The sequence below is a fragment of the Lutra lutra genome, chromosome 8 (genome assembly GCF_902655055.1).
Source record: "Lutra lutra chromosome 8, mLutLut1.2, whole genome shotgun sequence".
Taxonomy (NCBI): Eukaryota; Metazoa; Chordata; class Mammalia; order Carnivora; family Mustelidae; genus Lutra; species Lutra lutra.
Genome location: NC_062285.1, coordinates 54,824,512 through 54,850,366, shown reverse-complemented (window position 1 = coordinate 54,850,366; position 25,855 = coordinate 54,824,512). Strand labels below are relative to the sequence as shown.

At 53.3% G+C, this 25,855-nt stretch overlaps 3 protein-coding genes across 7 annotated transcripts in view; all 3 read left to right on the top strand.

The window, feature by feature from the left end:
* The window catches only part of HOXC4 (homeobox C4), a 61,089-nt gene that overhangs the window by 9,926 nt on the left and 25,308 nt on the right, over nt 1-25,855 (top strand). The window contains exon 1 of one of the 4 annotated variants that reach the window (XM_047740197.1): nt 12,710-14,716. The exons of the other annotated variants lie outside the window; for them this stretch is intronic. The gene's annotated coding sequence lies outside the window, so the exon portion shown is untranslated. Of the gene's footprint in view, nt 1-12,709; nt 14,717-25,855 lie in introns of those variants that run through there. 4 annotated transcript variants of the gene reach the window in all.
* On the top strand, nt 51-25,855 carry HOXC6 (homeobox C6). 2 transcript variants are annotated; one of them, XM_047740202.1, is made up of 3 exons: nt 51-457; nt 23,593-23,938; nt 24,638-25,855. In XM_047740202.1, exons 2-3 carry the CDS (start codon nt 23,785-23,787, stop codon nt 24,967-24,969), a joined length of 486 nt encoding a protein of 161 aa, XP_047596158.1. In that variant the 5' UTR covers nt 51-457; nt 23,593-23,784; the 3' UTR covers nt 24,970-25,855. The 2 variants fall into 2 exon arrangements, with proteins under 2 accessions (XP_047596158.1, XP_047596157.1); XM_047740201.1 differs by lacking the exon at nt 51-457 and having other exon boundaries at nt 23,458-23,938; nt 24,662-25,855.
* Nucleotides 476-7,813, top strand: HOXC8 (homeobox C8). Its single transcript, XM_047740203.1, has 2 exons — nt 476-5,023; nt 6,399-7,813. The coding sequence occupies exons 1-2, from the start codon at nt 4,588-4,590 to the stop codon at nt 6,689-6,691; spliced, it is 729 nt and encodes a 242-aa protein (XP_047596159.1). The 5' UTR covers nt 476-4,587; the 3' UTR covers nt 6,692-7,813.

Below are 25,855 nucleotides of genomic sequence, written 5' to 3'. Positions count from 1 at the left end.
GAAACCTCCACCCTAATTCCAGAAGCAGTTTTCTTGGTCCTTTTGAAGGGTGCTTTGCCTGTCGTTTATCCTCTTTTCTCAATCAAAACTCCCCCCTTTGGCCAAATATTTCACTGTTCTGGGACCCTGGCCTCAGTTTCGCACTGGGCCGAGGCCAGGGTACCCGTGTCCCTGGGTCCTGACTGCCGGTCCTGACTGCGAAGACTCAGGCTTTTCTCAGCCCAGGCTCCGCGGCCTTTCGGAGCCTCCACCCCGCCCCTGCTTCAAGGCCCAGTCGCCTCCCCTCGTCCGTCAGCGCGGCCTGCTTCCTGCAGCCCGCGGGATCCGGCCTTACTCCGGACAGGAAGGAGGGCCGCAGGGCTCAGGGCTCCGAGGGTCCTGGCGAGAGCGTGGGATCCAGAGCAGGCCCACCCGGCCCAGCCCACTGTTGAGTTCCAGTTCAGCCTTCAGCCTGCAGGTTAGGATTGGATTCAATTTTTTTTTAATTTATTACAATTTGTGAATTAAAACCACAACACAAGATACATCTAGGGAAAGAAACGAAAGCTGGGGGGGGGGGGCGGGAAGAGAGGCTAGCAAACGCCCTCCTGCCCTAATCTTCCCCTCCCACCTCTCCTCTGCTCCTTTGTCAGAATCACAAAACCCTAAAGGTTGTTCCACTTGGGAAGGCAGCGGATAGGTACATTTCCGCAGCTCCGAAATGCCACTTTTATGGCGCTGTTTGTCTCCCTGCGCTGGATTCTGAATGGGGCTGAACAAAACAGCAGCGCGGAGCTGGCTAGACGTCTGGGCTTAATTGTTTTATGGTTTAAATAAGGTGGACACTCTTTCCTTTGAAATCGAATTATAGAAATGTTTTGTCTATGGCCCACGGAGAACAGGACCTCACTGGCTGGGAGGGAGAGGTGGGGAGAGCGCGCGCGTGAGGGGGGGCGGGTTGGGCTACAAACCAGGGGGCAAACAGTCGGGAGAAGGGAGAAGTCAGCGTCCCACCCCAAAGTCCTGCGGGCGGCAGCGGAGTAGGCGGTGCGGAACCAGCGGCAGGGTAAGAGGATCGAGCAGTTTTGGGCGCGCGCCGCGGGCAGGAGGTCGCTGGAGCCTCGGAGCATGCATCTGCGTGAGCTGAGGTGTTCCGAGCCCAGAAATGCGCCTGAATAGGGGGGAGATCGCGGCAGGTCCTTTGCGCAGCGTCTCTTAATGCGGCAAGGGAGGGTGAAAGAAGAAAATAGTGCGAAACCTTTGAGAAGGTTATTTGGAGAGTTTGGAAAACAAAAGGACAGCGGTCCCGGGGGAACTCCCTTCCGGGGACCCCTCGCTCTCGCACCCATTTGGAAACTCCTTCCTCTCACTTCCCACCTTTGGGCCAAGGCTGGGACCTGCCGGCTCTGTTGGCATTTTCCGGCAGGACTGCATTGGAGCAAGTGGACGCGAGGTGGCGCTGTTGCTCAATGTTAGAGGCGGCGGCGGTGCCCCTGGCCGGCCTGGCCGCACTGACATTTGAGGCACGGCGGAGGAGCGGCGGGGAGAAGGCCCCGCGTCCCGGCCCAGAGCGGCCCCGCTGGCTCTGAGCAAATCAATCCTCTCACCTGCGAGGTGTAAATAAATCGCGAGTGGCGGCGGGAGATGGGCCCTCGCTCTGGCGGCAGGCTCGGGAGGCTCAGGAGGGCGGGCGTCGAAAATAATCGCTTTGCGAAGGAGATAAGCACCAAGCAGGCAGCGCGTAATTAACACAAAAAGGCAGAATGACCCGGACAAACGAACATAAATCCGTGGTACCTAGGAGGGCGGAGTAGGCCTCGGGGCGAGGGGCAGAGACGCCCCAGCGAGGATGGCTGCTTGTGGTTCCTTTATTTCCAAGCTCCGGGAGCGAAATCAACCAGATACGTGTAAAAGAAAAAAAGACAATCCAATTGGGGGGGAGGAGAAAAAAAAAAAGAAAGAAAGAAAAGGTGAGGGACCCCCAAAAGGGGAAATCGAGTCCAGCCAGGGTTTTTGGGACTGGTGGGCTCTCAGAGCAGACGGTGGTGGCGGCACACTCCGGACAGTCGCATTCCAAGACACAAAGGCCTGGAAGAATAGCTCTGTGGCAGGGTTTTCGCTGGACCATAAAATGTCGAGATATCCCCCCCCCCACCCTCTAAAAGATAAGGCGCAGGCCCCAGAGAGGATTTGGCCTGCCGAGCCTCCTCTTTCCAGGCAGGAAAGGGGAAATATTTATGACAGTCCCCAGTGACCCAGATGCTGGGAACCCAGAGCCCATCTCCTTCAGCTTGGTACTCTGAGCAGAGGAGGCTCAGAGAAGGCAGGGCTGAAACCAAGGCTGGAGCTTGCTCTAGCAGTGGAGGAGACCCCTGTCATGTCCCCAACTGTCCTGGACCCTAGGGAGACCTGCGGTGCTGGCACAGCCCTCCTCTGATCCCCCCCTCCTGCTGCTCCAGGGCCAGAGTTCTGGACGTTGCAGAGTCTGGGCAGTCCTTAATTCAGGTGGAGGTGGGTCCCTCCATATTCAAGGGATCCTGGAAGTGTCTATGGCTGGGGCACCAGTGACTCTTCTTTGGGAATTTGGCTGAGAGTGGCCATTTTCCCAGCAATTATTTAGATATTAGAGGGACTTGGGGGCTGGTGTTATTCTACTCCATCCTTTCCTGCATTGCCATTCCTTCATCCATCTCCAGAGCTGGGCTCCGGCTGGGGAAGAAAAAGATCTGGTTTTCCAACAGCCTCCTTCCTCATCCAATCCTGAGACCCCAGGATGTGGAAAGAAAATAGGGAGCAAATTTTTTCCTGATGCAAACAGCTAGAGATGCACGTGTATTTGTCAGGCTTTGGTTCCCCGTGTGCCTGGGCGAACAGTGTCTGTGAGGTGACAGGGGTGCTTCCAGGCATGCATGATAGTTGAGGGAGCATGCGTTCGATGCGTTTTGGGGTGGGAGGTGACATATCCAGTGTGTGTGTGTATCCTGAGTGTGCTCCACTGTTGCCCTGTGTGCACCAACCTCACACACTGTGGAAGGGGAGGGCTGGAAAAATCCTTCTAATTCCTCTTCCTAATTCGTATGCACACACCACACGTATTCACAGCTCTCTCACTTTCTCTCTTTTCTCTCTGTCTGTGTTAAGCCCCACATAACTGTACACGCTTATGGTATGAGAAGGGTGCTGATGGACTAAGGTTCTTTTATCCATTGAATTACCTTGAATTTACCTAGTCTTGGGGATGGGGGAGGAACCCCCTAGAGAAACTATGGGTAAATATTTAAAGAGTGTCTGTTGACAGTTCCCATCCACATCCTGGCCTGGGCAGCCTGCCTGGGGAAGTAAGGGGTGTAGTGAGGCCAGGGGGCCCCTCCAGGTTGAGCTGGTATGTCCTATAGGGCTAGAGTGTGTGGGGACAAGTAAGAGGCCTGCTCCGGTCCCATCCAACCCAGATACAAATAGTCTCCTGAGAAGAAACATCTTGGATCAGCCCATCCAGAAGTCAGAGACCCGCCAGCTGCCCTGTCCTCTGTCCCCATAAACTGCTTTGCTCTCAGAGTCCCCAGCCAAGCTTCAGGCAGGAGCTGGTGTCTGAAGGGGCCAGTGCAGCCCTGCCTGGGTCTATACAGTGTGTCCCACCTCCAGCCTCTCCTCTACCCACAGCAGCCAGGCAAAGGATCTTAGGGATAGGGGAAGATGGAGCAGCTTCCCACCCTGAGGAGGGACCTGAGACATGGAGGGTTGGGGTTCCTGAAGTACTGGGGGATATGCTGTACTGATGTGCTTGCCCTTTCTGAGTCCCAGGCTTACGGACCCCCTGGGGAACCCATCTTTTGGGTTAGGGGACCTGCTCTCTCACGCTGGCATTCAACACCCCCCGAGGGGGAGGGTCTTATACCTGTTGAGGTAATCTGGGTTGACCTGCTGGCTCAGGTATCTCTGTCTGAGAGGAAGGAAAGGGGAAGCGGGGGGGGGGGGGGGGGGGGGGAGAGGCACCTTCAAATCGGAATGCGCACCTTGGAGAAGCTGGCCCCAGCCATTAGCTGGGGCTGGCCCACCCCCCACCACACACACATATACCACACCCCCTCCCTCCTCCTCCCTCCCCTCCCCTTCCTCCAGGTCCCCCCAGCCCTGAACCCCTCAACCCCCCGCCATCCTTCCTTCTCTCTCTCTCTCTCCCTCTCTCCATCTCTCTCTCTCTCTCTCTCTCTCTCTCTCTCTCTCTCTCTCTCTCGCCTGTCTTCATGTCGTGGATTGATGAACGCGAATCGCGTGTAAGCGCCGCCACCGCCGGGAGTCTGAGGAATTCGCCTGGGCTGTTAAAGGAAAGAGCTAAGTGCGAGAGCGCGAGCTCTACCTACCGACAGTGAAGAGAGCCGCCGCCGCCGCCGCCGCCCGCGCCCGCCGCCACCACCCGCCCGCGCCCAGCCCCGGGAGCCGCGCCGAGCCGGCCGGGCCCGGCACCCAGGCGCCCCCCCACCTGCCCAGCCCAGCCCCGGGGAGCCGGCCGGCCCGGGGTTCGCTCCCGGGGGAGGGGACTTTCGGGGGTACCGGGCGGGGGAGTCTCGAGCCAGAGGGGAGGGGGCGGCGGGTTTTCATGTGCCCAGCATGAGCTCCTACTTCGTCAACCCCCTGTTCTCCAAATACAAAGGCGGCGAGTCCCTGGAACCGGCCTATTACGACTGCCGGTTCCCCCAGAGCGTGGGCCGGAGCCATGCGCTGGTGTACGGGCCCGGCGGCTCGGCGCCTGGCTTCCAGCACGCCTCGCACCACGTCCAAGACTTCTTCCACCACGGCACCTCGGGCATCTCCAACTCGGGCTACCAGCAGAACCCGTGCTCGCTGAGCTGCCACGGAGACGCCTCCAAATTCTATGGCTACGAGGCGCTCCCCAGACAGTCCCTTTATGGGGCTCAGCAAGAGGCGAGCGTGGTGCAATATCCCGACTGTAAATCCTCCGCCAACACTAACAGTAGCGAAGGACAAGGCCACTTAAATCAAAACTCGTCTCCCAGCCTCATGTTTCCATGGATGAGACCCCACGGTGAGAAGCCTTTTCTCTTTCCCCCTTGGTCTCCCGCGCTCCGGGGTCTTTCCCCCCTCCCTTGCCTCCTTTTTGTCTGCCCTCGCTTTCCCTCCTGGCTTTGGGGTCTCTGCGGCCCCACCCCCGTGCCTGAGTGGGCTTCTCGAGGTGGGGAGGTTCGGCTGGGGGTGGGGCGCGGGGCTCGCCTGGGATATTTGGGGAACTGGGGTGAAGGTAGTGTCTGGGAGCAAAGGGTTAAAAATCGTTTTCTCCACCACTGTCTGTCCGCCTCTCTCCCTCTCTGTCTCTCTCTTCTTGCCATCCCTAAAGTCAAAGTTGGGGAGGTGGCTGGGCAGGGGCCCCAAGGACCCTGAGGTTATCAGCCTTTAGAGCAAACCAGTCTTTCCAAAAGGCAGAAAGCCTCAGTCCAGAACAGTGGCCAGGCTGTCTTGGGGCGAAGTGAGACCCCTGTTTCCCTCCCCCACCTGGACCAGAAGGGTGACAAGACCCCAAGGACAAGTGTCCTGACTCTCTGGGGTACCCACTGCCTCCTCTCAGAGAACTAGCCTTAAGGCTACTACCCCAACTTTGCTTTAGTTCCCTCAGTTGGAGAGAAGAGAGGGAGCCAGAGAGAAGAGAAAAGAGTGCAGGAAAGGAGAGGGGCCGTGCAGATCAGAGGGCTCTGGGGTCCAGAGGACTCAAGCCCGAGCTGCCCCCAGTCAAAGGTTTGTGGGCTTTCCCTGAGACCTTCAGAGTGGCTCAGGCCATGAGCCCCTCCAAGGGTGGCCCCTCATGGCCCAATTTCGAAGTAAAAGGGGAAGCGAGAAAGCGACAAGTTCCAGCGGGGATGGCCCGTGATTTATTTGCTGGTCTCCAGTTAGCAATCAGGCCAAGCAGTGATACATTCCAGGAGATCAATTATTTTTCTTCCTGGCAAGGCATTAGGCAGAGAGATTCAAGGAGGGGCCAGTGAGCAGAGCCCCCCTTCTTTACCCCCAGATCTTTCTCCTTTCTTTTGGGAAAGAGACTCTATCCCCAGCTCTGCTCACCAAATGCCACTCTGCACTTGTAAACAAAGCTGCAAGGGCCAGTTTCCTGAGACTGCAGGCCTGGGGTGGGGGGGAACTCTGCAGTGCTCCCCATGGCCCCTGCCATCCCCCAGTTTCTTGATAGACCCCAGTCCCTGCCCCCACCCCCATCCCACCTCCCAAGGTGAAGCCAAACCAAAGCAAGCCCCCAAACTTTCCTGCCCTTGTCTGCTCCCTGCTCCTGCCTGGTCTTCAGGAGGGAGGGGAACTGGGGAGATCACAGGGGGGACTTTAGGGGAGGAAGAATGGCGAGGGGAAAGCCGAGCCCCCACCCAAACATAACCAGACTGGGGTTCTATTCTGTCCAGCTCCGGGGCGGCGCAGCGGAAGGCAAACTTACAGCCGGTATCAGACCTTGGAACTAGAAAAGGAGTTTCTCTTTAATCCTTATTTGACACGAAAGCGCCGGATTGAAGTCTCTCACGCCCTGGGACTGACTGAGAGACAAGTGAAGATCTGGTTCCAGAACCGAAGGATGAAGTGGAAAAAGGAGAACAACAAGGATAAACTGCCCGGAGCCCGAGATGAAGAGAAGGTGGAGGAAGAAGGAAACGAGGAAGAGGAGAAAGAAGAGGAGGAAAAGGAAGAAAACAAGGACTAAGCAAAAAAGAAAGCCCCCCCCTTCCTTAGCAACTCCCTTGAAGTTTCGTTTTATGGTAGCGGATAAATTGAGAAGTTTACGACTGTCATTTGCTTTTATAGAGAATAGAATGACACTCACAACTCTAACTACCTGTCAGATACTTGCAGCTCTGGTTTTATTACCTTTGGACTTCCCCCGATCTTTATTTGTTTGGGGGCTGGAGTGGGGGAGACTGAGACACAGCGAAAAGTTCGGACTCTGTCTCAGTCCTTGCCCCAACACACACACTTGTCCCTACCCCCACCCTTTGGAGTCCTGCCTGGATTTTAAGGTCTGAGACCTGGCCTCTTCGCCCCTCTCTCACCCCTTCATGCCACACTCCCACCTCCCTGCTTCTCTGGTATTTATTTTAGAGGGGAGCCCTCTCAAAATGCGGAAGAAGACTTCTGGCTTTGCTTTTATGCTAGGATTAGTGTATTAGATTTACTTCCTTTCAAAAGAAAGGAAAGAAAAGTTAAGGAAGGAAGGAAGGAAGGAAGGAAGGGAAGGAAAATGTTTAAAGAAATTTTTTAAATGATAGCAAGGACTATCCCTTCTCCCTCTCTGGGGCTCCCCTACTTAGAAAGACTCCCTTGACTTTCTGTAGAAACCTGATGGAAACCTGAAGGAGATGCGGGTCTCTCCCCTCCCCCCCTCCTCATGGGGTAGATAGGAGCCTGCAATCCTGGCTAAAATCCTACCTAGCCATCCCATGGTCACTCGGGCCCTTGCCTTCCTCCCCTTCGCTGTCTGATTTCTGTTGTTGGGCCCAGCTTCCTCTGAGCTACACTAGTATTAGCGCTCAGAAATCACCATAATCATGAAAATAATAAGAATGATAATAATAATAATAATAATATTACTGATAATAAATCTTTAACATACTACCTAAAGGGAACCTGCAATAATCTTGAAAAAATAAAAAAGAAATTTAAAAAAATCCTAATATGCAAGAAAAAAAAGAGAAAAAGGTGAAAATTAAAAAAAAAGAAAGAAACCTCCAACGTATTTTATCACTACCTATAGAAAGAAATCCTGCTTTGAGAGTACTCGTAATGCGGTTTTGTTGTCGTTTGTTGCTGCTTATTTCACTAAGAAAAACCCAACAACTGAGACTGCCTAGCCCGCCGGTCCTGTGCGCTTTTATTGTGCTTCTAACCCCAGTAGAGTAGAACTAAATTGCACTGAATGTATAGTTAACTCTGTCTTGAATTCTCTGTTTATGCAATGTGCTCGAAAGAAAAAAAAAACGTTAAAATATATCTATGATAATAATTTTGGGTCATTCGTCTTTATGTCCAGCTATGAATGTAGATTTTGTGTCCCGGCAGCCCTGTTCCTGGTCCAAGTACTTTGTATTGTATACGTGAGTCATAATAAAAAAAAAAAAGGAGAAAAAATATTTGAAGCTGGAATGACTTGCTTTTTCTCCAACGCCCCCCTCCCCCCCTCCATTCTCTACTCCTCCTTCCCTCCTTATCCTTCTTTCCCAGCCCCGTGGAAAAGGTCTCCGTCACTGATCTGAGTTTGAGGTGGGGGAACTCACTAGGAATTGAGAGGGCAGTCTGGGCAGGGAAGGCAGGTGAAAGGTGGGGGAGGTGCAGAGGTGGGGCAAGAAGAGCACTGTGCTCCAAGCATGCTCTCAGGAGAACCTTGGCTCCAAACTAAATGGGTTTCTAAATACCAGGATCCCAATGGGAAGGAAGAGTCTCCCCACTTATTCACCTTCCTCCTCATCAGCCTCGGGCTGGGCCCAGACAAAGAATCTGCCCCTGTGCCCCTCCCACAGCCAGACCTTTTTGTTCCAGGGACTGAGGATGAGACCATGGGGGGCTTTCTGGTCTCCACATGCCCCTCATGGTCAACCCTGGGCACCCAGCACAGAGTGCGGAGAATGTGAGGCCCTGGGCAGCCTGGAGGACTTGGCTGGGGGGAAGATGGCTAGGAGTGCGGGTTAAGGAAGCTTCAGCCTGGGGGAAAGGAAAGGAGAAGGGGAAGGTGAGTGAGTTGTACACCAAGCAGCCTGGGTCCATGTTCTGAAATTCAGATGCCATCAGCACAGAGCCATCCCTGTCACCCAGGCCGCTAGCATCAAACCTAGCCTCTGTTCTGGCGGTTACAAGTGGGCCTGGCTTCACCTTGGCAATTGGGCAGCCCGCCTGCCCTCATGGTGTGGGCCATTGGCCTGGGGGTGAGGACATGGACCTGCTGAGTGGACAGTCCTCCATCCCAGCCACAGCAGGGTAAAGAGAATCTTCAATGGACTCCTCATTCCCCAAAATAAGGGATTGAAGGTTCAGGGACTCAGGGGGCAAAAGGGTGTCTTACTCTTCCCTGGACATCCTAGGCAGAGCAATCTGTTCATGCCAGTAAGATTCTGGTCAAATAATACCAAATTCCAGAGATAAGGTCATCTGGCTCAGTCAGGAGAAGGGGAAAGGGAAGGAGATGGGATCTTCTGAAGGTCCTTTAAAACCAGATCTCCCAAAGACTGAAATATTTTTGAGGCCAGATCTCTCTCTCTCTCTCTCCCTCTCTCTCTCCCCCCGCCCCTGGTCAATGATTTTCACAGTCTTAGGCCCAGCCTGACTCTTATTTTGTGTAATTTTACCCGCATTTGGGTCCCTGGCTCCCACGCAAAGTGGTGGTGAATACAGGATTGGGTCAGGCATCCTTGATAAGGGACTCCTGCGGCCGAGAGAGAGGCTGGCGATTGGAAGCACAGGCTGCAGGCAACCGGGAACAGCTTTGAACAGCTCTGGGGAAAATCTTTAGAAACCTGGGGTCCCTGCTGTGAGCCACTGAGCCAGCCAGGTAACCCTGTTTGCTGCGGGAGGCACTGGCTACCCGCCTCAGGGGAGGCCCGAAAAGAGAGCATTTCGCTTCGACCTCAGGCCTTCCCACGGGCATCCCTTCCAGGCTCCGAGGGCCGGCCGCGGGTCGTTTCGTTTTTTTAACGTGGAATTATGATTGCTATTAATAAACATCGCCGACCTCGTAGCCAAGTTGCTCGAACCCTACACTACTTGGCTCCGAAGGACGTCGCTGAATTTCCCTCACACCCAATGCCCCATTCATCCCTGGCCCTGCTCAGCAATGCCCGTGGCCCCAAGCCGGGCGTCGGAGGGCGGGGTGCGTCTGTCGCCCAGCATCGCTTGAGATGCGAAGCCTGGGGTGGGCCAGACCAAGACAGCTCCAGCCGCCCCTTCTTGCAGCACCCGCTCCCCCACCCCTTCTGCCCACCGCCTCTTTTTTCTCGTTTGGAGAGAAAAGGAGGTAAAACCCGTTTTATGGGGGAACTTAATTGCGAGCGGGATGCGCTCTCTTTAGAAACGCGTCCTCCCAAATGCTCCCGCCGTCCCATTACCGGAATGGGGACCATTCGGCGGCAGCAGATAGGACTTTCTCCCATTCTTTACTTTTTTATTAGCCAATCAAAGTGGCTTCTGAAAGCTATTTGTGATTTGTGAAAAATAGTATCTTTCAAAATGCTGAGTTGAAGCATCTCGCTCATTTCGCCTTGAATTTATTATTCTAATCTCAACCGTAGAGATGGGATAATGTAGCTATTTAGTTGGGGGGCAAATTCGTTTCTTTTTTTAAAATTTTCGGCATTTTATCTCCCTCCCCACTTCATCGCAGAGGCCAAGGGAGATGCGGGCCTGCAGGAGACCTGTGGGTGAGGGAGGTAGTGAGTCGTCTAAAGGGCTTTGCGGGGGACCCTAGGATGGGAGAGTAGATTGGCCTCCCCCCAGCCTCATCTTCCTCAAGTGAGATGTCCCACCGGCTTCCTGCCCGCTCCAGAAAGTTACCTCATCCCAATTACACCGAACTCGGGACAGGTTGTGCCACAGACAAGAAGTAAAATTTCCGGTGAGCAGCCCGCAGTGCCGTCCCATTCTCCCAGCAGCCCATTGTGAAAAGCTGGGCCAGAGCTTCCTTGTCGTAATTTTTAACTACCTGTTATAAAATTTATGGGTGGGTTTGTAAAAGAAACTAGGTCTCTGCATCCGGCTGAGGGAACTGCTTCGCTTACTGAGGAAGTTTGGGGAGGGAATGAGGAACCCCCTATGGCTTGGGGTGGGGCACCCAGCCATGGATGTCCCCACGCCGGCCAGCTCCGTTCGGGATCAAGGGGAGTGTTTTGGGCTTTCAAATCTCCAGCTAATGGGGAGTGTTGGGCTGTGACTCGGCTCTGCTGTGACTGGTTGGCAAATAGTCTCTATGGGGGAATTTATTCTGGGCTCCCCCACATTGGATTCATCGCCAAAGTTAGGGGTCTAGAGAAAGGTGGGGGACACCTCAGGTGCTCAGAGTTTGGTATAGAAGGTGGAATTTGGGGAAGGTATGGTAAGTTTCTTTTTGTGGGGAGGGCCTCCAAGGTGTATCCCAGCTGCCTGGACGCCAGAATTTTTCTGAAAAAGGCAGGTGGGTGCGGGTCACCTGACAAAATAGAAAAGGCTTCAAAGTGCCTCGCATCCAAAGGGGTGGGGAAGTAGGAACCAAGATCTTGGGCCTTCATTTTATTTTTAATTCTAAAAAAAATTGGGAGTTATCTGCCATCTAAACCTAGGAATTGAGGAGACTTGACACTGGGGATGGTCTTGGAGAAGGATAAATGTAATTTTCTCTGAGAAAGGAGCCTGAGGATGATGGGTACTTTGGGGGTTCTGGAGGCTGCCCCCAACTCGGCTCCAGCTGCCTCCGCAGGGTTACTCAGTTGGGGTCTAATCGCTTTCAGTTCTTCAGACGACGGCCAGGTCAGGCTTGGTTATGAGGCTTCCAGCAGCGTGTCCCTCCTGTCTAGGGCTGAGGGGGGGGGGCTGCCAGGGCTCCCCACTGGGAAAGATGTAGTTCTTTTCCTAGAAAAATAGGTGGGAGTAGGGAGAGCATCCCTTCTCAGTCCCTTCACCCCTCCAGCCGTCACTGCACCAACCAGTGCCACAAACCTTTGCAAAGCCTCGCTTCCCCCAGATCCAACCTTAATACCCCATTTATTAAGAAAAATATTTAAAATTCGGTATGGCAGAGGGAGGGGGCCGACTCCCGGCCAGAATCCTTCCTTTCCTCCTCTTGCGTTCCCCCTTTGCCCTTTCTGAGCTAGCTTGGAGCAGCCTGGCGCGTTGGGAGTGGGCGGTGGGCGAGGGTGGGGTGGGGGTCGGGGGGATGCTCCCTCTCCTAGAGAATTGGGTAAACATGGCGACCGCGGCGCCCATTTGCACACGCTACACAAATGCATCGCATTCCCGGTTGTTTGCAGAAAATTTACAGCTGAGTAATAAAAGTTTACGATCGACTCACAAGTTGGATTGGCCACAAGAAGTCATGTGGATTCCATCCATGAACGTGAACTTTTTATTGTGGTTTGTCCGTTCGGAGCGCTCCGCAGAACAGTCCTCCCTGTAAGAGCCTAACCATTGCCAGGGAAACCTGCGCTGGGCGCTCCCTTCATTACCAGTATTTTTTTTTATTAATCTGATTAATAATTATTTTCTCCCCCCATTTAATTTTTTTCCTCCCAGGTGGAGTTGCCAGAAGCTGGGGGCACCTGGGGAGGGGGGAATGTGGGGGAAGGGGCAGGAGTTGAGGACACCCCTCTCTCCCTTCCGATCCTTTAGCCCCCCAAGGGGCAGGAGGAATGCGGGAGCTGGAGTTGAGATAGGGAGCTGCAGATGCCTCCGCCCCTCCCCTCTCCCAGCCTCTCCCTCCTGCCCCTTTCTTGCAACTCTCCTTAATTTTATTTGGCTTTTTGATCATTGGGATTATTCTTTTTTATTTTTAAATTTATATAAAGTGTATATGTGTGTGTGAAGCTGAGACAGGCTCGGCAGCGGCACAGAATAAGGGAAGACGAGAAAGAGAGAGTGGGAGAGAGAGAGAGGCAGAGAGAGAGAGGGAGAGGGAGAGTGACAGCAGCGCCCGGTAAGTGTTTCCTTATTGGTTCAAATATGTAACTAATGGTCCGTAGCTGGGTGGCGGTTTCAAGATAAGGACAGCAGCGGCTTGTCTTGGTTAGAGAGGAGAGGGGGGCTGGCGAGAGGGTGGGCGTGCGGGGAATTAAGGGGAGAAAAAGTGGGCGGGGGGGGGGGAGGATTGGGTTAAGCTGTAATACGGTAGTGTGGGAAGAGTGTTGTCCTGATGTCACTGTGCGCCGAAGTTGGGGGTCGGGGGGGCAAGAGGACTGCGCCTGTGGGGCTCAAGGCCGGGGTCTAGTGCGCTGACGCGCTGCCTGATGCCCACCCTGTCCTTACCTATTAAGAGATCTGTGGCCTCTTGGCTAATGGGACTGGGACGGAGGGGGCCGGGAAGCTCAAACTCCAGGGCAGGAGAGAAAATTATAGGCTGTAACCATTGCCCCCTGAGCAAAGTCAGCCCCCCAACCCCCCAAACAAACTTTCCAGAGCCCCCTCCTTGCCTGCAGCCCCCTCCCTCCCAGAGAGCGCCACCGCGAGAGCTCACACATGCGCAGTGCGGGCCCAGAGCCGAGAGGCTGAGCTGGAAGAGAGCGCAGCTAGGCGGGCGGCGGGGCCTGTTAATTGGCAATTAGGGGGGAGGCTGTTGGCTGGTGCGCGTCAGCAGAGGAGAGTGCGTCTGCCCACCCCCAGCTCCCGCCCCCACTCGAGCGGACGGAAAGATGGGAGGTGCCCAGCACTGCGGGTGGATGAGTGGGGGTGGGGGACGCGGTACTCAAAAGCCATCTTGTGCTTGGAGAAAAGGGGCCAATCTGCCTTCTCTCACCGGCCCAGAGTCCCTCACCCCCAGCCGCGGCTACTGTACCTGGGATACCCACTGGGCTGCTTCACCCGCCTCGCCTGGCCGCTCTGAGCTAGGATCTGCCTCGTTGGAGGCGGAGGTGGGAATTGGGGAGGCCCCAGGCTGGCTGGGGAGAGGCCCAGGCCTCGCTGGCGGGGCCTCTTGGGTGAGTGGAGGCAGTGAGGACTCAAGGCGCGGCTGGTTCCTGGGGTAGGGACGTCAGAATTAGGCGTCCCGGAGGGTCCTGGGCGCTCGGGATCTTCCTAATAATTGGTGCTAATGGCGTGTTGTATGGTCTTAACCCGACACATATGGTTTCATAACACAGTGGCTTAATTTCTTCCAAATGTACGTGGCCCTGAATGTGTTGCAGTTTGATATATGACCCCGCCCTGCTCCCTGGCCTGGGTCCGAGGCGGCCCCTATATGTGTGAGCTTCTGTTTGTAAAGGGCGATGCACACACAAGCGCTTACACACCCAGGCAGACACACCCCAGAGCTGGGGGAGGGGAGAGCATACTCCTGGAGAGGTCTGAGAGTCTGGGGGCCAGACTCACCTTCAATCCGAGCTATGAGCTGCCCCCCACCTCCAATCCTCTCTGGAGGCGCGACTGGGCTTCTCCGCCAAGCCCGAGTGGGGGAGGGGAACGCTCCTCGATTTCCTGTTTAAACCCTGACCCGCCGCCTGGGGGTCGGGGTTGGAGGGTTGGGAGGGAGAACCTGTTTTTATCAAATTCTCAAAAACGTAATTCGACTGCGTTCAAATCAAACCCCATTGGGTCCGAGTTGATGGTGAATCTTCTCTCCCCTCCCCCACAATCCCCTTCCCTTCCTCTCCTGCCCCCCCAAAATTCCCGTTTCATATCCGACATAAAGGCCTCTGAGGTATTCTCCCGGGGGAAGAAATGGCATTTTCTCTCCCCCTTCCACTCCCCCCCCCAATAGGACTTGTGTGTCGGCAGAGGCGTCTGCCGAGGGGCTAATTTCGCGTTCCTTGTTTACGATCGAGAAAAGCGCTTGGCTCTCCCCAAATGGGCCCAGCCCGCCGCCTGCTCAGGCTGCCGCGCGCTCTCCCGCAGCTCCAGCGCGGCCCAGGGTCTGACGCCCCGGGTAGCCACGCTGCGGCCCACCAAGACCTCGAGTCTGTGCGACCTGAAAAAGGCAAGGGGAGTGCAGTGGGCCAGTGGAGGGGCCCCCGGAGGCCTGAAAATGGGAGCCTTTCTCCTGGCGTTTTGTGGGAACCGCCGACCGGTGAGGTCTCTATTTCTCTTTCGCCTGTATTTTGTCTGCCCCCGTTGTCTGCCACCCACCCCCCCCCACCCCGGCCCTGCAGATGACCGCACTGACTTGGTTGGGGGTGGGGGGGACAAGTCTCCTTTGTTCGTCCTCCCCCGAAAGAATTTCCGGAGAAGGCCACTCAGGACAGTGGGTATTCACCTGGAATATTAGAGGGGGCCCCTCCCTTCGGAGGGGTGGGCCTGGGGAAGGCTCCAGTATTTATCTCGGCCTCCAGGGATCTAAACAGATATACTGCCTGCGAGATTTCAGGGTGCTCTGTTCATGAGTGACGGGATAACGGCACCATCCTGAGGTGTTCTTATATTTTTATCAATTGATTTTCTGTCCCTTTCTGGCTAGGGTCCTGCAGGCCCCCACGTCCTTCACCCCCTAGATCCTCCTCATGAGACGGATGCGGAGAAAGTACAGCAGCAGTGACTGATCCTGGTTTTCCAGTTTTCTAGCCTGGCCAGGAGATATATCCAGCCCCAAACGTCAGCCCTTTCCTTCCTTCCTTACTTTCGATTTTCATTCCCGTCTTCCTCTCCCACTCTGGTGCTCAATTAGAAGCACAAGAGGGGCCACCAGGGGCAACCCTCAGCCTCCTTGTAGGCCAGTGTCTCTGTAAACGTGGTCCTCAGTGCAGGGTAGCTCTGGCTTGTGTATCTAATAATAGCCAGGGCAGCTGAGAATAGAATCTGGCCTTGGGACTCTGCACGCCCAGGGCTAAATCTGGGCAGATGCACCGAATATGTCCGTGGGGTTCTGGCAACACTCCCTGGAGCGCAGGGCTCTCAGGGTTCCCCTCTGAGTCCACTCTTTGGGCACCTCAGCCCTGCCCCTTACAGGCTTTGTCAGTCCTGCCACGGACTGTATTCCCCGCGCGCCAGTTCCTAGCTAAGGAGAAAATGGGCAGAGCAAGCCCTTTCTCTCCCTGTTCTGACAGTTGTGATCCCTACGAAGAATGCGCTCTTGTTTGGAGAAGGCGGCCTTGTTGGGTTGGCTGTGGTGTTCCAAAACCAGCCTTGGTAGCTTTATACACTTATTATATACGGGCTCAAATGTACAGACTCCGACTAATGCATGAATATATACAGACTCGGATTTCCTCGGTGGTTAAGTGTATATTACCATGCTTGTACTCGCTCAAACACCATTTTATGTGCATGCAAAATTTTGTTAGATGGAATTGGGCTCAAGGAGGCACTCGGTGCACCAAGAAGGCGCTCTGTGCATGCTCTCCTGCAAACGTGTGCGTGCTGAAATCGGACTACGCGGGTTTCAGGAACCGACTGATGCCACAAAGTCTTTCTCAAGATCTTATTGCCTTTACTGTCCAGCCAGCTGGGCTGGGGAAATATTGAATCCCTTCTGTTTCTCTCCATACCTCCCCCCTAGACTTCCCCAGCTCAGAGGCTGTTTACCAGGGGTACACTGTGGTGTTGAAAGTGAGTTTTGTGGGAAACTCTTTTTGTGGGTAAGGTGGACCTTTGAGCAGTTCTGAGCAGTTGGCTAGGCCTGGTGCTTGCTGCCTTGCTGGGACAGTGAAGGAGATCTGAGTGGTTAATAAGGTGGCCTCTGGCCTGTGGTCTGAGGCAGCTGTTTGAAGAGGCTGGTGGAGAAGGCGAGACAAAGTGGGTAGGGGTGCGGTGAATATCTATCCCCAGCTCCGGGCCCTACTCACCACGAAGCCCAGCTTTGCCTGCGTCATCCTCTTAGGGGCTCTCTAGGCTCGCCAACTACCCAGATCTGGTTACTGGTATGACTTCGTTTTAATTCTCTCTACTACCGAAGAAGCTGGGGAGAAAGCTGACAGGCAGGACCGAAGAAGAGGCTGGGTCTAGCTGCCTGTGGGCCTGGAACCCTAAATGTGAGCCAGGGCTGGGAATTCCCAGCCTCTCTTCCTAGTCTTTCTCCCATCCGGGGCCACGGAAAGCCAGAGCAGGGGAGAGTGTACATGTCCTTGAACCGCTCCTGAAAGAAAGTAAGGACAGGAAAGGGGCTCCTGGGGTTTTCCTCAACTCCCTAGAATATCAGGTTCCTCCAAAGACTTTCCTGTCCAGACACGCTGCGGGTGCCGGGACGTGCAGCTTTCTTCCAGCTTTTCCCGCGGGCACTGGGGGCAGCCTCGGGCTTTTGGACCTGGGCCACGCCCGGGTGCTGGGGTGACATTACCCCCAAATTGTGCTCCTCACCCAGCCCACGGCCTCTGCCACGGCGGCTGCGGCCGCCCCTGTTTATTGTGTCTGTGAGTTGTTTACTTGTTTTGTCTGCTGCCACCCTGCGTCAGAAACCCGCCAAACCAGCAAACTCACCCAGGAGAACAAAGTGCGGCGCTCTCCTGTGCTCCCTCCTCTTTCCGGCACCCTGCTCCCGCCATTACCTCCTCCTTCACTCTCCTTTTCCCAGGGGAGGAAGCAGAAATTGTCCTAAAGTAGGGCAGCTGTTTATGGGGTTGGGGGAATTATGGGGACACCATAAACCTCCGGGTGTCCGGGTGGTAGAGAGACTTAGAGCTGCCCTCCCCTTGCCTTGGGCTTTTCTTCCTTCCCCCTGGCAACTGCTTGCTTAAGGGGGCCACAGTCATTGAGAAAGCTGAGTCCCCCTCACCCTACTCCTCCACTCCTTTCTGCAGGAGTTTTCCCTGAGACACAGGTTGTTGGGTTTTAAATCAGAGTAATGTTGGCAGATTCATAAAACTAGATAAAGCATGTCGTTCTCCCCTCGCCCTCCCTTCTCCTCAGCCCCCCAAAATAGCAGTGAATTTAAGCAAATCCTACAAAATTAAATTGCCCCTTCGCTAAAGATCCTATAAATCTCCAATCCCGCCAGGTGTAGAGTCGAAGAGGCCGCTGTTCGCCTCTAATTTTGCTCCTGGCTATCAAATCTAAAAGAGTATCATCGAAGTAAGTAATATTCTTGTTTCTGAAATTAAATCCCCCCTCCCTGTCTCTCTTTCTCTCTCTTTTCACCAGTGCAGATTAAATGGTTCTCTCAGATCTGCAAACAATAAAGGATGAAATTATTTATAGGGAAATGAAGGTGGTGTTTCATTGTTGGCTTATTGTTCCAGAACATAATAACATTTTATTTTCAAGGGGGAGAACTTAGGCTAGGGAAAGAAACGGGAAAGGAAAACGTGTGAGGAGAGGCAGGGCACTCCACCCCAAACTCCTACTGTATATGACTTAATATGACATTTACAATTCCCTCATGACAACTCGCTGTGACGTCATAAATGCCCTGCTCTTGAATTTTATAATTCTCTTAAACCTCCAAAGTAGGGCCAAGCAGTGCTTAGTGTGGAGGGGTAAAAGAAAAGCCAGGAAGCTGGGGTTCCTTTGGCCCCATTTTGGGGGACAAAAATATTCTAAATATTTTAGATTTTCAGTTTTTTCCTCCTGGGCCAACCAGGGCCACTTGCTTTTCCTCCCTGAAATGTCACTCGGCATCTGAGTTTCCCTCCCCATTTCCAGTGGGGATGAGATACTCCAAAGGCTCTCTTGCATGGCCTCTCCTCAGCTGATATTCAGCTGTTTGGGACAGAGGTGGGATGCTTAGGGGCCAGGTCTCCAAAAGCCAGAAATGATTTCTTCCAGAGATGAGCCCAAAGGATCTCAGGGCTGAGTGGGATGGTGAGACAGAAATGCTTGGGATCTATTTTACTTTTTAACCTTCAGTTAGTGAAGTGAATTGAGAAGCTAATCAAATGCCATTGTGGGAGTTTGTGTCCGCTGGTGGTAATAGCATCAACTGGAGTGATGGTAAAGAAAGGTCAGGCAGAAGTCTGGAAAGAGAGAGGGAGGAGAGAAGATGTGAGGGGAGTGAGCAGAGCCTCACCATGCACCTTTCTTCTCTGTTTAATTGCAAATAAAGCAAAAACAGCTTGGGTAGCCTCTCAACCTCTTAGCTAAAGAGAGAATTTGCCAGCCCAGGCCTCAGAGGTGTTTGGGTGTTTGGGGGCAGTTCTCAGGCGCTTGACATGCCCCATCTGGCCTCGTCCTCCTTCTCCCCTCCCTGCTGAGCCCCAACCCCATTCAGCTGGCCAGCCTGGGCCCTATCCCCAGAATATAAGCACCCCCAAATGGGATCCATTTCCGGGTTGGATGTGTCAAATTTCACCTTTCTCCAAGTGTCTCCATGCCTGAACTTTGAAAGGAGGAGGAACATTCTGTTTTGGAATGCAATGTGTGTATGGGGAGGTATGTGCTTAGACAACTTCCCCCACCGTATCTATAAGAAACTGGAGGCTCCTTGGGTGAGCCATGCTTTGGTGTCCCCAGGCAGACCCAGTTCCCCGCATTCAGGTTCTCTGGTGGACTTGGAGACTCTCTTTGCAATCCTTTGACTCTGGATTCTATGGCGATCAAAGGAACTCCTACACAAAACACTGGGCATTTGGAGTAGGATTTATTTTTTAATTTTTAAGTTAAAAAATTCTAATCATAAGCCAGTCGGGCCAACTGAGCAGTCGCCCTAGAACAGCAAAACCTTAACCAAACAGTGGGATTGTAAGGTGAGCTGAACAATTATTGAAACCGCAAGAGGGATTTCAGCCTTTGCCCAGTGGCACAAAAGGGGCTGGTGGGGCCACCGCTCTCCCCCTGCTCTTGAAATCAAGAATTGGCAGGGGTGAGTGGGGCAGCTGCAGTGGCTGCCGGGCAGCCAAGCGCCCAGGCCGAGCGCTGAGTCCTGCGGCTCCCGTGTCCAGGTCCTTGAGCAGCCTCCGGAGGCGCCGAGCTGTGGTTGGTGGCGCCGGCAGCCAGAAATGGAGTGTGTATCTGTGTGCAAGGCTGGGTGGGTCACAGACGTCCATGCAGAGTTGGGGGAATCTAGGAAAAGAGAGAAGATTGGCAGAACACAAACTAGCTAGGACCCCTAGAAAAGATTGTCCCCCAATAAATATTCCAGATTTCAGCCCTCTCACTTCAGATACCCTTCCCCAAGAAATTAATATATTTCCTAGAGCAAAGTGGAAAGCAAAGGCAGGCAAGAGGAGGCCTGCCCAGGAACCCCTTCCCAGCCAGAGTTCAGTCACACCCACCCTCTCCCCAAATGAGAGCTGCACAGGCTCCCAGCCCCTGGCCTGGAGCAGGTTAAGGCTGGGGCAAGCGTGCTTGACTCATTCTGAGTAAACCTTCAAGTGCCCAGCCTCCAAAGCACCCCTTAGCCTTGGGGACTCCTGGCCAGGGACTGACCCCCATGCAGGCCCATGGCGCCTGCAGTAAGTTCCTCTCCTATAATTAGCGTTCATGAGAAGCATGTGTTTTGGACTGGGGACATGGGGGGACTGGAGCAGCAAGAGGCAACTTTCCCCCTTTATTCCTTTTCTGTGTTTTTCTGAATTCTGTTTTCGAATCCCCTAATTACAGCTCCGAAAGCGAAAATCTGCTCTTGCCGCCAAACCCCCTCGGAATGCCTGATTCCGGAGGCCCAAGGGGCAGAGCGACTCGGAGACCTGCGGGCCTGATGGGGGTGTTTCTCTGACTGCTCTAGGCTTGTTTTATAGAAACAAAGAACAAGTCCCCCCCTTCCTAGGACTTGTGCATATTTACAGAGCTCAACTGCAGTTTTAATAAAACATCTGTTCTTGCTTCTGCTGATGAGTTTCCATAATTGTTTTCAGACAAATTTAACAGGAAAATATAAATATATTTAGAAAAACCCAAGTCCCAGCTATCCCCCCATTGACACTCGTTGTTTCGCCCAAAAAATAAAATTAACATAAAATGAGAAGAGGAAAATATAATCCGGTGGAGGGAAGATCGGGCTCATCTGACGTGCTCTCCCCCCTTGGAGCGAATCCTTCCAGCAATTTCAGCTGCATAATTAAAGATCTCACTGAAAGAAGGAGGCTTCTTTTTTCAGGAATGGAAGGTGATGGGGGAGAGTATGTTGGAAATTAATTTTGCCGAAAATCTTTAAGCAGTGGGGGAATTTATTTGTATTTCTGCTTCCCCTTCTCTCCCCCTTCCAGCATTTCTGCCTTTTCCCCTCAGCAGCTGGTTTCTGTTCATTATAAGTCGGCGAGACCTTTCAGTCTCTGCCCTCTGTTTAGGGACGTAATAAAACACTTAACTTTCCGGGGCTGAGACTTACATTCTGCTCCTCAGGTCGCCCACCCCCGCGCCCACTACTTTCAGGCCCCAAAGGAGACTATCCCCAACTTTAGGGCCCCTTTCCCCTCCAGACTTTGTTTAGGGGGGCTCAAGGAAACCCAGGCATCCTTGCTGGGGGGAGCCCCTTCTTTCTCCCAAGGTCCTTCCTTCCCCCACCCCTCATAAAAGAGATTTAAAAATACATAGAAAATCAACACTCATTGAAAGTGAAACCTCATTAAGACATCCTATCTTCCATCATTCAATTTGTTGTACATTGCAACAATTTAATATCTTGAAGGAAATATCACTGACATGATTTATCCCTCTAGCAATCTCTCTGAAATGGGGGGGGGGTGGAGGGAATTTACTCTCTCTTCCGGCCTGTTCTGTGTGTTACACTGCTACCCTTAGGGCAGAAATGAGGCTGGGAACTCTGAGAGCGGCTGCTTGTGTCCAGGGGTGCGCTGACTTGTTTCCTAGCTCAGCCCCCTGGGTCTCCCCCCACAACCCCCAGTTCTTTCTCGATCTACCTCTTGCCCTCCAGGGGGCCTGGAGCCCCAGCCAGCTGTTGAAAACCTCTGTCCAGGCATGCCATGAATTGGAGGACAGCTGGATTCTAGAGCAAAAAGCAAGTCATGCTGGTGTCTGTGTTTAGGTACCTGCCATGTTACCCCAAACCAGACAGCTCATCTCCAGATTTCTTTCTTAATTTGGAACCCTCCTTTACCCTTTCACTTTTATCTCCTTGAGCAGAAGAAAGTATGGTCCGAGAGGGGGAACCTTTATAGTGATAGGGGTCTTTCTCCCACCCATTTAAATACCAACAAATTTCCCTCCTTTCTGAAGGATTGGGGCTGTATTTTTAAAAGCCAACACAAATTGCCCGGCAGGAAGACTCTTCAATCCCCCGAAGAAGCTCATGTATTAGCTAACATGTTGTCTCCACCAGCTCCTACACACTGTGTGCTTTTGGGTTCGAAACTTTATTTTTCCCCCCTAGCGACACTCCAGGGAAACCTTAACGTTACAGAAGATGAATAAACGAGTTTTTTCCCAGCGTAGTCCCGTTTATGGCTTTATTGCTACCCATTGATTACTCCGCTTTGTTACACAGAAGGAAAAGATCATAAAATCCGGCGACATCCGGGTTCTTGTTATAGCTAGCCCCCCCAAAAAAATGGTGAAGAAGAAATATGAGCTTCCACTGCTCCCTCTTTGTCAGCTCAAAGCATTTTCAGCCTATATCACGATATCAAATTAAGTTTGGATTAATCAGGAGAAAAACCCCATCTGCACACCTTCCGCTGTTTCACTTCACCCACTGCAGCTCCCTCAGAAGCCTGGAACTCAGCTGCCTTTTCCTAACCTTCTATTCCTTTTTCTCAGCCCCAAGGTGGAGAGAAAATGGGGGTAGGGGCTGCTGGGAGGCCCGGCTCAGCCAGGTGTGGCTGGTCCTTGAGTGAGAGCTCCCCAGGAGACCTTTGCTGGAATCTCCCAAGCCTCAGAGCTCAGGTCCAGGGATGCCTCCCTTGGCAGGGCAGAGTCCGGAGGGGGCTGGGGGCTTCTGACTTGTGCAGGGGCTTGAGCCTGCCAGACGCTAACTGTCCTTCAGAGCTCCACCAGCCTTCTCTTTCTGCCTGGATCCTATGTGAATTACCCCACCGGCCCTCGCTGGCTCCAAATCATAAATTCTCACCAACATAAACAGGAGTTGATGTGTCTAGAAGGACTCTCAGAGTTCTTTCTTCTTCCTTTCTTTCTTCCTTTTTCTCTCTCTCTCTCTCCCACCTTTTACTTCCTTCTCTCTCTTTTCTGTTGTATTTTTATATTTTCCCTTTTAGGGAAAAATGCTGCAGGATTTTCCCCCAAAAAGGGTGTTCTGAGAGGCAGAAGGGGGCTGAGAGGAAGAGGAAGCCCATGCATGGCCCCGTTGCTCACTTCAGCTCTGCCACCGTGTCCTGAAGTCTCATCCTTACCCCTTTAGACCTCCTTGCTCCCTACATCTCCCTTCCACCTAAGACTATCAGCCACACTTTCCTTCCTCTGAGCACTATGTTTTATGCAGTTTCTTCCTACTTTTGATTTTTTTAATTATTGGGGGAAAATATTGGTTTAGTGATGAGGACTCAGTCCATGGAGGATCAAATTAAGGTTTCCTGTAGGCTTTCTGGGGATTCCCCCCCTGAGCTGGGAGGGGGGGGGGCTCATCCCATAAAGAAATCAGGATGTAATTTTAGAAGGGGGGAGATATAAAAGATGAAATCAGATTGAAAATAGAGGGATTTCTCCAGACCTGGCTCTACACAGCACAGCAAAGTTAGCTGGGGCTGAGAGATTTCCTAGCAGGGCAGCTCTTCTTCCCTGGGCCTCACGGCCCTGCTAATGCCTATTCACCCTTCTTCACCTCCAAATCAGTTCCCTAACATATATATATATATATATTTTAAAAGAAATCCAAGTCTTACTTTCAAAGCACACACTTAGTCTCAACTAGGGAATCAACAGAAGCAGAAGCGATTTTTTTTCCCCCTTCTTGACATCTGGCTTGCGATTGGCTGGAAGAGGGTCAGCTGACTTTGTCATTTTGTCTGTCCTGGATTGGAGCCGTCCCTATAACCATCTAGTTCCGAGTACAAACTGGAGACAGAAATAAATATTAAAGAAATCATAGCCCGACCAGGTAAAGGCAAAGGGATGAATTCCTACTTCACTAACCCTTCCTTATCCTGCCACCTCGCCGGGGGCCAGGACGTCCTCCCCAACGTCGCCCTCAATTCCACCGCCTATGATCCAGTGAGGCATTTCTCGACCTATGGAGCAGCCGTTGCCCAGAACCGGATCTACTCGACTCCCTTTTATTCGCCACAGGAAAATGTCGTGTTCAGTTCCAGCCGGGGGCCGTATGACTATGGATCTAATTCCTTTTACCAGGAGAAAGACATGCTCTCAAACTGCAGACAAAACACCTTAGGACATAACACACAGACCTCAATCGCTCAGGATTTTAGTTCTGAGCAGGGCAGGACTGCGCCCCAGGACCAGAAAGCCAGTATCCAGATTTACCCCTGGATGCAGCGAATGAATTCGCACAGTGGTGAGTTTTACAGCTCCGAGATATAAATTAAATAAACTGAACTGGCTTTATGACCGGCTTCCCTAGAAGAACGGGCGGAGAGAGTTTTTTATGGCCCCATAAAAACAATCACGCTCGTCTCCTCGCCGACGCCGAGACAGGGCCCCCTCTTCTGCCCCCTCTGCTCGCCTCCCGCTTGCTCGCAGGGGCCTGGCCCCCTCGGCCCCTGACGGGTTGGAGGGCTCCAAGGCAAGCTGAGGGGGCAGGAACAGGGCAGTGTATGAGGGGAGGGGGTAGGAGGTGGCGGAGCCCCCCAAAGTCGAGTCAGGCTGAGAAGGGAGGGGGGAGAGCAGGGGGCAGAGAAGTGGGGAGAAGTTTCCAAGGAGCTAGGGTGCTTGGGGGAGGTGGGGGAGCCCAGTTGTTGAGAAATAGGGCCCTCATCCCCAGTGTTTGGGATTTTTCAAAAACCAGTTTTTACACTTACAGCTTTCTGCCTGGTTCTTGCCCCCCCCCCCCATTCTTTGGGACACTCACCTACCAGCACATGGTGGGGGACTAAATGAAGTTGGAATCCTGGCTGTACCCCCAGTGGGGGTGGGGCAGGGCAAAAGGGAAAAGGCTCTAGTCCGAGGGGGCCCGTGAGCTGCTGGCCAAGTTGGGAGGGTCAGGACTTTGCTAGGCTAAATCGTCTATGGAGGATGCCTCGCTGATTGTTTTTAGTGTGTTTTGTGCCCGGATCTCTAGGGGTTGGCTATGGAGCGGACCGGAGGCGCGGTCGCCAGATCTACTCGCGGTACCAGACCCTGGAACTGGAGAAGGAATTCCACTTCAACCGCTACCTAACGCGGCGCCGGCGCATCGAGATCGCCAACGCGCTCTGCCTGACCGAGCGACAGATCAAAATCTGGTTCCAGAACCGCCGGATGAAGTGGAAAAAAGAATCTAATCTCACGTCCACGCTCTCAGGGGGCGGCGGAGGGGCCGCGGCCGACAGCCTGGCCGGAAAAGAGGAAAAGCGGGAAGAGACAGAAGAGGAGAAGCAGAAAGAGTGACCAGGACTGTCCCTGCCACCCCTCTCTCTCCTTCTCCCTTGCTACCCTCCCCCCAATTCCCTCCTAATCACACACTCTATATTTATCACTGGCACAATTGATATGTTTTGACTCCCTAAAACTAAATTAGGGAGTCAAATATGGACCTGAAAGTCAACTCTGGACCCCCTCCCTCACCGCACAAACTCTCTTTCACCACGCGCCTCCTCCTCCTTGCTCCCTCGCTAGCTCGTTCTCGGCTCGTCTGCAGGCCTTTTCCCCTGCCCAGGCCTTGGGGGCTCCGTCCCTGAACCTCGCTTCAGACTCCACAGATTTCCCTCCAAATGAGGACTTGGCCTCCCACCCCCTCGGCGCCTCCACCCCCGCGGCGCCTCCACCCCCGCCCCTGCGCAGAGAGCCGGCTCCCCGGCCGGGGCCTCCGCTCCGGGGCCTCAGGGCCCGGCCTGGCAGCCGCGGAGGGCGGGAGGCCCAAGGAGGGCGCGTCGTGGCCCCACAGCAACCCCCAGGGCCTCCCCGCAGCCCCACACCCGGCCCCTCTGCCCCAGCAAATGCCCAGCCCAGGCAAATTGTATTTAAAGAATCCTGGGGGTCATTATGGCATATTACAAACTGTGACCGTTTCTGTGTGAATATTTTTAGCTGTATTTGTGGTCTCTGTATTTATATTTATGTTTAGCACCGTCCGTGTTCCACTCCTATCTTAAAAGGGGAAAAAAAAGAGGGAAAATTACAAAAAGAGAGAAAAAAAAGTGAATGACGTTTGTTTAGCCAGTAGGAGAAAAAAATAAATTAAAAAATCCCCCCTTGTGTTACCCTCCTGTATAAATCCGACCTCTGGATCCGTTCTCGAATATTTAATAAAACTGATATTATTTTTAAAAGTTTA

Excerpts from the sequence above, each read along its gene's own strand:
- HOXC8 (XM_047740203.1), top strand. The coding sequence starts at position 4,588 with ATGAGCTCCTACTTCGTCAACCCCCTGTTCTCCAAATACAAAGGCGGC. Across the intron at positions 5,024-6,398 it reads TCCATGGATGAGACCCCACG|CTCCGGGGCGGCGCAGCGGA; the intron begins GTGAGAAGCCTT and ends TATTCTGTCCAG.
- HOXC6 (XM_047740201.1), top strand. The coding sequence starts at position 23,539 with ATGAATTCCTACTTCACTAACCCTTCCTTATCCTGCCACCTCGCCGGG. Across the intron at positions 23,939-24,661 it reads GCGAATGAATTCGCACAGTG|GGGTTGGCTATGGAGCGGAC; the intron begins GTGAGTTTTACA and ends CCGGATCTCTAG.